At 38.8% G+C, this 13,877-nt stretch overlaps 1 protein-coding gene across 1 annotated transcript in view; it reads left to right on the forward strand.

Annotated features, from left to right (window-relative positions):
• Positions 1 to 13,877, forward strand: part of LOC123982194 (coiled-coil domain-containing protein 148-like) — a 32,908-nt gene that overhangs the window by 13,735 nt on the left and 5,296 nt on the right. Inside the window, exons 11-15 of the mRNA XM_046067613.1 lie at positions 1,009 to 1,215; positions 7,813 to 7,953; positions 9,192 to 9,310; positions 11,361 to 11,478; positions 11,668 to 11,805. Of these exons, the coding sequence (XP_045923569.1) occupies positions 1,009 to 1,215; positions 7,813 to 7,953; positions 9,192 to 9,310; positions 11,361 to 11,478; positions 11,668 to 11,805 (723 nt within the window). The remainder of the gene's footprint in view (positions 1 to 1,008; positions 1,216 to 7,812; positions 7,954 to 9,191; positions 9,311 to 11,360; positions 11,479 to 11,667; positions 11,806 to 13,877) is intronic.

Consider the following 13,877-nt stretch of genomic DNA (forward strand, 5'->3'; position numbering starts at 1 on the left):
TACTGTTTGATGGCCAACTGTGTACCAGCAGGGTTTCATAGTATTGCCCTCATAATGTGCCATGGCAGTAGTGGAAATAATTTATTTGTGTTACCTTTTCAGCCATTTATTTATTTATTTATTTATTTATTTAATGATTCAGTCCTCTTGTAGACAGCACTCCGCAGCGGGAATGTGGATGCAGCAGCTACACTAAGTGTTGTGTCACTTTAAGTGTGCACTGCAGACACAGTGCGGTACTTTCACATACATACTGTATTTAACGTGTTGGCTAAATTGCTTGTATGCCTACGTACACACATTGCATTACAAGCAATGCAAGGATGTATGTGCCATAGAATGTATATATGTACAACACAAGGAAGGCAAGGGTAGTGAAAGAGAGGACACGAGAAAGTGAAGAACAAAGGGTGGATCTTCCTCAAGTTCTAAAGTTGTGCATTAATAAACAGGACTTGCTTGACTGCCTCCTGGCACTTCTGTTCCGTTGGCAGGTCTGTCAGCTCACTCATTTTCAATAAAATCAGTCAGCCGTCTAATGCCTTCCCACCGTCAGTTAGCCGCTATTAGCCCATAGATGAATATCATTCCCTCTGTTCCAAAGAAGCAGCCAAGTGATGCAGCCCCTGTGAGCACTGACACAATGATGAATAGCTACAGGCATCCCTCACACAGAAAGGAACTGTTTTCCTTCAGGACATTTCACAGCCAGGAGAGGACCATTTTATACACCAGCAGAGCTAGACATGACACAGAGTTTTCTCTGTGGTCCTGCTGCCATTATTATAGACAGTATATCATGTAAGGGTGTTTGTGAATTTCTGTTTGCATGTCATCAATTTGGCACAACACTGTCTTGCCATTTTGGTTTTATATTCATCTTTCAAGGTGATGCTTTTTGTTCAGTGCTTAAAAGAATAACTAATATACATAACCAATACACCAAGTAAGACATTCAGTAATGCCTTTGTGCAAACAATGTCTTCTTCGTGCATGTTGTTCTTTCAGATGGAGCATGAACGTTTGTGGGACCGGCAGCGCTTCACCGAGGCACAGCTGAGAGCAGTGACCCAGAAGTGGCAGCGGGACCAGGAAGAGCTGCTGGCCAGAGCTCTGGTCATGCTGCAGGAGGCGAGACATGCCCACCAGGAGGAGCTGGAGCTCCATAGAGACCGCCAGCACCAGCTGGACATCTGCTCGCATCTCAGAGAGAAGGTTAGAGTCTGGTATACGTATCACACCAGGAGCTGTCACCTTTCAGGAACATTTCCAACTTTATGAGACGGCACTTTTTATGTTGGCACTTAAGCCAACCCATATTTAATGCCTGCAGGAAGGGGATCTGTATCTTTAATATTGTACTTGTTCACTGTTCTGCAGCTTACCTAGTATGAGGTATCTGTGGTCAACTTCTCTACCATTCTGATTTATAAGGCACACTAGTGGAGTGGACAGAATTGTGCTGGTTCCCAGGATATATTTAGTACGATATTCTTTTCCTGTATACTTTCTTAACTGCCACATGAGTGATAGGGAGAGATGTGCAGGACCAGACAGGCAGCAGTGTCTGACTGCCTTCTTGTGTACAGTGTATCTGCTGACAAGGCTGCATATTACGCCAGGCTGCCTGACAGCATCTCTCACTTTAGCTGCCACTTGGGATGGCCTGTGAATGCAAACAAGCTAATAAGGATGGTCTTGCAAACACGATGTTGCTGTCTCCGAAGGGTGCTAGTTCACATTCACACAACAAACAAGTTACTCATGTGAACAAATCCATGTGTTGTTGATGCAGTGCTGTACAAATTGAAGTTGTTTTGCCTGACAGTTTTTTCTTTCTATTTTTTTTATTTTTTTTTAAAGGTGCTTATATCCTGTGGCTGATTAGATAACGAGACACTCTGATGTACTGAGGGAGGGTTGGTGTGGGCCATCACCACTGAAATGTGATAAAGATGTTCAAAATGTTGTTTGGATAAACACATTTGTTCATATATTGGTTAACTAGATATAATATATCCCACTTCAGACATTGTCTCAAAGTGGGGCTCTCAAAGTACCAGCCCTTGGGTGCCCCTAGATGTGGCTTGTGAGACAATTTCATAAGTACACCACATGTTTAGAAGACGTTTTATTTTACACATACATCTTTTATGTTCTAATAAGGCTGCAAAATTCTCTCTCTCTGAACCGAAAACAAAAGAAGACGGTTTCAAAAGACGGTGACAATTGATTATTTTTTCATTGAGTTTAATATGAATGCTTCCTGCCTCATCTTCAAGGAGAAAGGTGTCATACTAAAGTACAATCTCAAGTGGCATTACTGTAATCTAGTGAATGCTAGGTAGAAGGGAGAAAAGAGGGAAGTGCCAACAACACATCAACAACACATGGATGTTAAAATATATCAATGAAAAAGACACTAGAGGTTTTTATTCTCTTGAATGTTCAAACTGTTTCACTAGGAGAGAACAACTTGGTGATCATTGTTAAAATATATTACTGTATCTCTTCCCAATTGCCATAGGTATCCGTGGAAAACATAAACGTTCCACAGTGAAAGTCTGCTTCAATCTGTTCTGCTGCGTGTTTGCTATAACTCCTGGAAGTCATATTCTCCAAAAGCTTGCAGATTATTTAACTTTGACTAACATAATACCTAATGTTGGACAGGAGTTTTTTCTCCTAACTTGCTTTTATTATGCAGCTGATTATTGGACTGATTTCACTTTATCCTTCACTGTGCTCTGTCATTTACTACTGTTGTTAGTGAAGAAGCAAATTCAAGGGCACTCCACATTCAGTCAGAATGGAACTACTTTAGATACAGCTGCAGTGACTGTGGCATAAAAACACATCATAGGTTTTTAAAATGATGAAATGTGTTATTCAAAGCAGCAGTATGTATCTGCAAGCTCCTTTTTAATATATTTTTTGAAAACAACGGGCTCAGTTTCAGTATAGGTAAACGTGCAGTAGAACATAAACTATATGCTTCTGATTATGGCAAACATATTTCTGATGTTTGTTTTCATGGCTCTATGAGGCAATAAGAAAAACAAAACCACACAGACTTTCCATCCCCATGACTCCACATCCACATTTTCTGTTTTTGTGTGGGGGCTCAGATGGACGCCTGTTGGTATCCAATCTTTCTTTCCACTGCCTTTATCATCCCAGCACAGCGACACAGCGGCGAGGCAAGATGGATTCTCCTCCCGTTGCATCTGCTTCTTTAACGCTTTGTTTTCTGCAGCTGCTCCCTCTGACCCAAGCAACTCTCCTGAGTACTGTGAGTCATTCATTCATCCCTCTTGAGATCAACTGCCTTTCTACACTCTAACTTTTATTCCTCTTTCATTACATGTGCTGTATAGTATAATATGATTTAATAGAAGACTGGCGCAATGTAGCTGGCAGGCCACTTCTAAATGAATAAAAATCCTTTAAGAGCAGTGTATCCTTAGTTTTTTACTTACTTTGTTTTTCTACAAAGAGGATTTTACATACAGAAAAAATAGATACTGTGATTTTATTAAAAAATATATCCCCAGTAAATGGAATCCAAAGAAATGGATAAAACAGATAAAATAGTTAGGTAATAGTAGTGGATAAACATTGTCCCTTTAATATAAGTTAGTTATAACTAGATTTAAATAACATCTACAGGGGCATCTCAAGGAATTTGAATAACGTAGAAGAAACTGAGAGATTAAAGGCTCTTGAAACCTTTGCAAGTGTTTTGAGTTAATTCGCTGATAAGGGCTCTTTACAGGTCGACATTTCTGTATTATAAATTCTTTATTCTAAAATTCTGTAATATTTTGAGATACTGGATTTTTGACTTCCATGAGCTATAAGTCATGATCATGAAGACTAAAACAAAAAAAAGGCTTGAAATATTTCACTTTATGTGTAATGAATCTAAAATATATGAAGGTTTTTTGATGCACCTGTAGTTTATAATCCATTCATAACATATTTTTGTGGTGCTAGTCAAAGGGTGCTTGAGCTTGTTTAATAGGGGTGTGGTGGTATGTTGGACAAATTATTTTTGGAACCACTGGTCTAAATGATGCTTCATTACAATGACCCACTTTACAACAGCTTCTACTGGTGTTAACTGGTTTAAGCTACAGCATTTAAAAATAGACAAAAAAGATAAATTTATCTTTTTACCATGTTTATGAGGACTGCTGTGATAGTACTTGTTGATTAAGGTAGTAAGTTATTTACTTGTTATATTATCTTGCTGTGATTATGCAAATAACCGCCCTTCTCTTTGCCTCCATGGGTTTAGGTGAGAGCATATATTGGATGATTCTTGGTCAGTGCTGGTTTAGTTCTGACCTCATTATAGAGAGCAATGCTATGTCCTGCCAGCTCTTCTCCGAGGGATGTGTAGTGGGAAGAAATCCAGGGTAATTGATTTCAGAGTTAGCTCGTACCCCTCTGTTTTGGAAAGGGCAAGGCTGTCACACAGACCACAGCTTCTTCTTGAGAACCACAGACTGGCCAGTGGCCATGTAAAGACGATTGGCTGGATTCAGGTGTCTCGACCCAGATGACATCACTGACCATATAGCAGAATAGCAGGAGCTCCAGATGTGATGTGCAGTATAGGAATTGTAGAAGGTGTCTATTTTAAAAGGGAAAATGAAATACTTGATTAAGATAACTAGTTAACATTCAATGCACGAGATGTGGTTTATTTCATTTCAGTTTATCACTGAAAGACAGGCTCTTTTCTAATCATCAGCTGTTTGTTCTGCAGTGTTCTGCCTGCTGTTATTAACTGGCATTGTTCTTGGTGTGACTGTTAATTCCAGCCTTTTATTTTGTCCTTGCTTTCATTTTGCCTCCCACTTATATCTCACTCCCAGGCATCTTTGATGAGCGATTGTGTTTTCCACATGAGTAAATAAAGCCTGGAGGGATGACAGATTGTTGCAACATGCTCAGGTGAGAAAGGGATGAGCAGGCCAACAGGACAAGCGACACAACAATCGAAAGAAAAAATACTTTCACAAAACGGGAGGTTTTCTTTTATTGCAAATTTTTTCATTTCCTGCTCTCCAGAGTACTTTGCAATTTAAACAGCACTGTTACAAATTAATTTATGCCCACGTGATCTGTGTGCACCTCCTGTTAGTAACTAACAAGTACAGCTCTTCATCCCTCTGGTGAATGTGTTTCAATGTTTCAGCTGACAACTTTTTGAGTAGTTAATTGCTTATATGTGTATATTTTTTCGTCTGCAAAGTGATGTGCCTGTTATGGACCTCAGGAAATTTCTCATTGTGCTAGCTGCAGAAATACAAAGATAATTGCATAGTTTCATTTTTTTCTCATGTCTTTATGGACATTAGTTCCTGTCCCATTAAAGAGTCAGTAAATCTCATGTGTCAATAATGTCACTCAGTAGAGTGGTCCCACATATGGAGACAGTAAAACACTCATTCTTTCCGGTTTGCTGTTGTAATTCACAGCAATGATGCTGGTTCAAGATTTGCAGTTTTGCATGAGTTGATACCTAATCTGTTTCACTCATCTGTTCTATATCTAAAGTTCATCATTAAATGACCTGCTAGAGGATGTTTTGAAGGCTGCAGCAACGCCCCCTGACAGAAGACATCACAATAACTGTACAGTTATATTAACAAAGGCTTGGAGCAGGCTGCAGTGTGTAGATAAAAAGGCTATCATTCTTTTGTTATTCTGACATCTCTGCAGTCTTTTTGTGCTGCCATGAAAAAGGATGGTGTCCCATTTCCCTTTTGAATTCACAGAAAATGAGACTCCAGTGACAAATTACTGTAGACTGTACATAATGACAATTTTATTCTCTTAATGCTCACTAAAATGCCTTTTCATCTCTGCCTAAACAAGAAAGACATAAAATCAGCCACTGTGGTTCTTACTGTGTCCACAGTTTATCTAAGCTATAAAGATACATTTCTGATTCTGCTACTGAACTTTTGACTTTTTGCTTTATGAGACTACAAGACTATGGAAAAAAACAAAACATAGACAGTGTTGACAGTGTTTGTATGTTTCAAAAAATGTGCTTTACAGACCCACCTGCCAGGTTGTTTACACACCCCGTCTCTCGTGGTTTCTAGCATCAAACATGCAGGTATCTTTTTTGGGTCAGGCCAGAGCTTGATTGATGGTTTAATTTTGTGTGTGTTGTATTTAAAAAAATTAAAAAAGCTTATTTTAATTTTAATTTTCGGAGAGAGACGAGGAGAGAAAGATGGCAAATGTCAACAAAGGTCCCCACCAGGACTCAAACCAGGGCTGTTTAATTACTGTACTTGATCAGTTTGTATTTAAATACCAATTACTGTATATAAAAATGTGATGTTTTGTACACTAAAGCATTTTAGTAGGCATGTTTTAATCACATAAAACTTGAATGTGCTTTTTTTTTGTGATTTTGTATAGGTCTGGTGTTTTGCTCGGGCAACACTAGTAGTTACTACAATCATTACTCACATCAAAAATTACAAGATAACATTAAACAAGGTAAAATTGGAATCAACAGCAACAGGTGCATATCACATATTTAACACCCAGTACAAAGGAAAAAGCAGCAGGGACAAATGGACAATGAGAGGCCACTGGAAAATAGTACTCACAGCATATGTAGCAGCATAAATATTGACAGAATGCTGTCACCATCATTACTCACTATTCACTGTCACTACACAGGATTGCTCATATTCATATTCATATTGAACCCAGCGTCAGGAAATTAGAGCTCTAAATATCTGAATCTGACAACATTTTGATTTCTAAAGAAGAAGCATGTTGCATCTCCAGCATCAACACTGTCAAATGGACCTGGATTAGAGGCTGGATTGTTTTAAGTCCTCTCTCAAATACACAGCTGCTGCTTTTTCTCAGGCAGACATCAAGTATGATTGACTTGATACCACTGGTGCTAATGTGAGGCCATGTTAATTTGCAGTTCATTCCCTCTGGGATTCCTAAGCTCTCCTATGATAGATCTGTGAATCTGTCTGCCCGTCGGAATACAACACTTTAATACCCGGCACGCCGCAGAGAGGCTGCTGCATAACAAACCTGTCACTCACTCCCCAGCAAATGCTGGACTGTCTGTGTGTGTGTGTGTGTGTGTGTGTGTGTGATAAGTTTAGATCGTCTGTTTCCAGATATCCAGCTGGGTGAGAGACGTTTGCTTTCTCTGCAAACATGTGAACACAACTGATGAGAAATATTTGTCTGTGTTCTGTCAAGACATTGTATCTCCATGTTTGGTTATTACCATATTTTCAGACGGATGGACATTTACATCGGGTTTATGCACACTCTTAGTTTTATAAAAGCTTTCTTTGTTCATGAAAAGATGATACATTGGAGATAAATGTTTTCTCAGTAAATTGAAACTAAAAGTTTGCTCAGAATCTTTTCACTTTAAAAGTTGGGTGGGCGACTATGTGAAAATAAGTCAATTGGAATAAGTTTTTCTTGACTTTTTGGGATTATGTATAATACCTGACCTGAGCAGCTGTAAAAGGACAGCATTCTCTTCACTAGAATAAGTTCTGTTTGTCATGGGGCTCACATACAAGGGTTTCCTTTACAATTCAATGCTTTAACGGGTCCTGACTGGTGATCTAACACCAAGTGTGAAAGGATGGCACCTCTTTCTAAAGTTCAAGTCACACTTTGACACCATGGCTCAGCTGGTTGTCTTGCTGGGAGTGATTCTTTCATGACAGCTGTTGATGGACAATAACCTGTGTTTTGTTTCTCCCTGGTGTATATTTGCATGTGTGTTTGTAGCTGCAGCAGTGGCGGGCCCAGCAGGAGGAGGTGGCGAAGCTGGAGGCAGCTATAGCTGCTAGACAGCAGGAGGAGGAAGAGGCGAGGTTAAAGAGGGAGCAGGAGAAGGAGACTGCCATCAGATCGCAGCAGAAAGAAAAAGTAAACCTAAAAAATAGATGTGTCAGGGTTACACACAGCTTTTGTAAAAACACGCGTTATAATCAAACCAAGTTGAATTAAAGCATTATTGCATAAGATATCTCCATAAATAGGTATATTAGTAAATATTATCTCAAGATGATAGATGGTATGTTTTATCCTTTGCTCAACTCCATATATTGTGTGCATAACTTATTACCCTGTGTGTAAAAATGCATTACCTTGAGAAAAACAAGGTTATTTACTATAAATGCATATGATTCTTTATCATGCAGTTAGCCCACTTGAGATGCGCACAGCTACCTCTTAATGGAGAGAAACACAGGACTGTCCTTAGCAGGAATGATCTGCTGTATATTTTAGTGGACAATAGGTATAGATGGGTTAGGGTTAGATTGATGTTCACAGTGTGCTGAGAAAATTGCCTCAAAAATAAAAAAAAATAAGTAAGAGACCTATTAGCTCAGCTGGATCCCAAACATTGGCCACACAAATAGCAATGATTTCACCGAAAAGAAAGTACTTCTCAAAAGCACCTATTTATATGTGGCACGTCAGCTCTTGCTAAAACCCTTTGGTGTGTGTACGAATAAGTGTATGAATGCCTTCTCACAGAAAATGATATGGCTGAATCCCTATATAGCACTGCAAGTTGGAGTGGGCTATTTTATAGAACCACTGGAAATACTATGTAGCTGTCCGTAAGTTGTGAACACTTAAATAACTTGTTTGCATTAGATAAATAAAAACATATTATCCTTTGGGACATCAGAAGCTCTGTATTAAATGAAACCATATTATCATACCACATCATAAGATTTCCACACATGAAGATCAAATTGAAAGCATATGTTGTTACATGTATCTGGGTATTTTGATCATTCAATTTAGTTATTGTCCTCACAGGTGCAACAATACCAGAATGTGTGCGTGCGTCTGACTGTTTAATTAACTCTCTCCTCAGGGGTCTGCTAGGAGAGCATGGGCAACCTGAGACACTCTGATTAATGAGAGTATTTAGGCTGCATTGGATTCCATATAATTTAGTACAATGGTCCGCCAGACATTGAAATATCATCTCATTCTCTCTATTTACACTTATCTGATTCCCGCTCTGTCACAATCGATAGGACATGACGATCCTAAGAGAGTCAAATTAGTAGGAGTGTGGCTACCGTTCTTGTGGCTGTTGTTAACTTTTTGTTGTTATTCTTTGTAAACTGTTGTTTTCCCCCCAGGTCAGGCAGTTTTATTTAAAGCAGCAGAAGAGGAGGGGGGTGCAAGGGCAGAGGGATCAAGAAAGACTCGCTAATCTGAGAAGCGTCATGGAGGAACAGGCAAGGCGAGATAAAGAGAGGTAAGTTTTTTTTTGTCAAAATATGTGTCACTAGAAACTTTGAATCATTTATATTTGAATTTGAATTGCTAAAATTGAATAATTGCATTAAAAAATGAATTTGAATCACATAATTGCCCGCTGATGACTTGGTATCAGTAGCTTATGCCAAGCTAGCAAGCAAACCTAAAGCTTGATCTTACTCTTTGCAATTGTAACCGCTGTCAAAAGTCATCAATGGGCCATGTATTATAGACAGTTTAAGGTCTGGTATAATGTAAAATAATCTTATCCAAGTAACAGAACTCTAATTTATTTGTTCACATGTAATTTTACACTTACGGTGAACAACACTCTTTGTTGTCTTGCCATGTCTCATTGGACTGAATTTGATTTGAGTTAAATTTTTCAGTGAGGATCAAATACATTTTCCGAGCAACTGAATTCAATTCCATTCAGTTTCAAGTTTACTGAAATTCAGTTCCAAATTATTAAATTTAATTTCAAATTATGCTGTTCAGATTCAGTTTTTCAATGCAAGGATTCAAGTTAACAATACAAATTCAAATGATGTGATTCAAAATTCATTTTTTTATGCAATTATTCAAGTTGAGAAATTCTAATTCATAATATAAATTATTCAAATTTACTTTATTGTCACATTTCTGCTCATAGATAAGTGTTGCACCATGGGACCTTGAGAGATCCTAAAACAGAATCCAGAACCCTATACATTATTGCCCATTACCAAGCATGACATGACATGCATTTACCTTTTTGCTGATGGGCTTTCAACCGCTTACGACCACAGATATACTGCAAATACATATTTATGTTTTTATTAGTATACCCAGTATCAAGCCTAAGTTACTCTTGTTATATCAGTTATGTTCTTTATTGTCATTCAACCATGTAAAACATGAAGGAATGAAATTCGTTTCCCAGGTCCAGCAGCGTACAGAATAAATAACAACTTAAGATAAGCCCTATATAAAAAAACATTTAAATAATCATCAGCTATAATAAACACATAATATGACTATAAGCTATGTTACAATCATTAACATGGAACACCACGGTATAAGGCTAAACAATTAATGAAAATATGATCAAGACTGCACTGCATGTCCAAGTGCAATATCCAAATTAATTATCTGAGACCAAGCAGGGAGGATCTAATAAAAAGATGCAATAGTTGCATTTTGAGAAGTATAGGATTGAGTATATTTGGAGGTTACCCATACTTTCAATCCCAGACAGACTAGGGGAGACTAAGGGAGACTGATAAACAGAACATTGTGTTGTGACAGATCATGAGACATGATCCACGAGACATCTAGAATATTTCCATCTGATGGTATGGTGCCGCCATCACTCACTGTAAACATCATATAACTTCAATCAAAAGCAAGAACAAGCTTATACACAATACACAGTGTATGTGAAGATGTCAGAAAGTGTGGAATGAGATGATTTAACAAAATGAGAGCTATTTAAAGTGGAAATAAAAGAGGAAGGTTATATGCTAAGAAGTTTACCTCTGTATTTGTGGAATCCAGATTTACTCAACTTAACAGCAGCTGAAAATCTTGTGTGGTTTGACTTCTCACCTTGCTACAGTGACGTGAACATGTACTCCATTACTATTGGGCGTGGTTAAAGGTGCAATACATTTAAGCCGTTCGACCAGGTAGGGGAGTGAAACGCTGTTTTTTTAGCATGGTGTTAAGTTACTCTTGAAAGATAGAGGATTCTGCATTTAAAACATATTCTGTTTGGTGTGATTTGCTTAGCATTTCTATGGAGACACTCACAGAGACTGATGTTAATACCAGATAATGGTGTTGATGGGTTTGGCCGTGTGAATCAACTGGATCAGGAATGAGAATTGGGGGGCTGAGAAAGAGATAAAAACAGATGATAGGAGAGGAGCCGCACTCGCAGCTTCATAAAACCCACCACAGCCCAGAGGCCAGCTATGTCAGAAGTGATAGGTAATGTTGGCCGTGGCTGAGGCAGAGGAAGAGAAGCTGTATAGGTCTGATGTCCACACTCTCTCTGCTCCCTCTAGGGTACAGTTTCGGGCAGATATGTTGCAGTGGCGAAGGGAGGAGAGAGAGGCGCGGGAGCTTGAGCGGCAGAGAGAAGAAGAAGAGAAACAGAATCGTCTGGAAGTTCTCAGAAACCAGGTGGATCATTATCTGCTCTGAACCCTTTCAACCACTGTGATTTACTCTGTCAGTTGGAAAGACCCACAAGGGAAGACTTGGACTCATCCTTATCTAAGTCGAGGCATCACTGCCACCTCATGGCAGTAAGTATGAAGACAACCATATGTTATCACTATATAAAATGTTTTTTTCCTCTTTTCATCTTAGGTTGGGGTGGTGGCAGAGGCAGACCCAGAGAGGATGATGGCAGATACAGAGGCTTGGAGAAGTCGACACTTGAATGTAAAGTTTGAGTTTGAGCTCCAAAGGCCTCTCTACAGTATTAACACGTACACAGACACACAGGTGAGGCAAGATAACATATACTCTAATTTAACCTTTAGTTTTGTATGATTATGAAAACACTGCATGGCCGTATCTATGTTGTACATATTATGAGCCAACAAGGCCTCTTTCTCCAGTTTTCTTGATGTTCAGTTTCATTTTTCATCATCACGCATAGACCAGTAAACCGAAATGTGCACATCCCACACAGCAATCATAGTAATCTTATAAGGATTAGGACAACTGCACCAACTCCAGCACCCAGAACAAACTCATTTAAAATGGCTTTCTTCAATGTGAGATCTCTATCAAGTAAGACTTTTATCTTAAATGATTTTATCTTGTCTGCAAATCTAGATTTTATGCTTTTAACTGAATCATGGTTGTAAATGAATGACTATAGCCAGCTAGCTGAATTGTGTCCACCTCAGTATGATGTTTTAGTCAACCGAGAGTCAGTGGTCATGGTGGAGGCCTAGTGAGCATGTATAGGAAAAATTTTAAATGTCATCAAGTACGCTGTGATGAATTTAACTCCTTTGAAGTTCTCACTCTTGAACTTGGAGGGTTGCAACCTATCATACTTGTTATAATTTATCGCCCCCAAAACTGCCTGGAGGATTTTTATCAGAGCTTCCTGAATTTTTAGCTACTCTGGTTTTAAATTATGATAGAATTGTTCTTTGTGGTGATTTTAATATTCATGTTGATGACCCCACCAATGTTAATGCAACTGACTTTTTAAATATGGCCACTTCTTTTAACTTCAAACAACATGTCAAAGGGCAAACACATAACCGTGGTCATACATTGGACTTGGTTTTTACCCTGTGTGTCAGCATTTCCTCTGTGGAATTAATGGACATGACCATATCTGACCACAGATGTATTGTTTTTAGCTGTGATTGGCCGGTTACTCATGCCGCCTCACCAAGCTCCGTGTGTTCTCGCATCTTTAATGAACAAAGTGTTTCAAAGTTTTGCGCATTCTTTCATAGCCAAGGCCAACACCTGTCTGATTCCAACACCAACAATCTGGTTGATCATATCAATAATATCAGCTTGTTGTCACTAAATATTACTGCTCCTCTAAAGGTTAGGCCTACGTCTAAAGCTAGTAAGCAACCCTGGATAAATGACAGCATTCGCAGCCTAAAAAGGGAATGCAGGAAAGCAGAGCGCAGATAGAAAAATCCAGTTTCCAAGTCCATTACCTCAGTCTGAAGGATTTATTAATTAACTACAATAACATGGTTAAGGATGCGAGAACTATTTTTCTGAACTCATTACTACATAAACACAATCCCAGGTTTCTGTTTAAGACTGTGGATCAGCTGGTAAACCCAACCCCTCCTTGTGCCTCAGCTGGAAGTAATGATGACTGTGAATTGTTTTTATCTTATTTTACCAATAAGGTGGTGTCAATCAGAGCCTCTATTACCCCCATGGCCTCTTACTCAGAGGTCCCTCACCAGCAACAAGAGAGTTTTAACCAGTTTTATCTCATCGACTTATCTGAGCTTTTAAAAACAGCATCACAAATGAGAGTGTCCTCCAGCCCACTTGATGTAATACCTACAAAGTTTTTACTGGAAGTAATGGATTCTGTTGGACCCCATTTGATCTCTGTTTTTAACAGCTCCCTACCTACTGGATGTGTCCCTGATTATTTTAAAATGGCTTACGTGAACCCACTTTTAAAGAAACCTGGTTTAGATCCCTCCCTCCCACAAAATTTTAGACCAATTTCAAAACTGCCTTTTATTGCAAAGATTCTAGAAAGAATTGTGTCCAAACAGCTGCTCACTGTACTGGAAAATAACAAATTATTTGAAAAGTTTCAGTCTGGTTTCAGGAAGTACCACAGCACTGAGACTGCCCTGCTTAAAGTCACCAATTACATTTTAATGTCTGCTGATGAAGGTATGTGCTCAGTCCTGGTACTCCTGGACCTTAGCGCTGCTTTTGACACCATTGATCACAACATCATGTTAGACAGACTGAGGCACTGGGTGGGGATCTCTGGTACTGCCCTAGAATGGTTTTCATCCTACCTGTCAAATAGGAAGTTTTGCATGTCTGTAAACAACTAT

This window comes from Micropterus dolomieu, linkage group LG13 (assembly GCF_021292245.1).
Source record: "Micropterus dolomieu isolate WLL.071019.BEF.003 ecotype Adirondacks linkage group LG13, ASM2129224v1, whole genome shotgun sequence".
NCBI lineage: Eukaryota > Metazoa > Chordata > Actinopteri > Centrarchiformes > Centrarchidae > Micropterus > Micropterus dolomieu.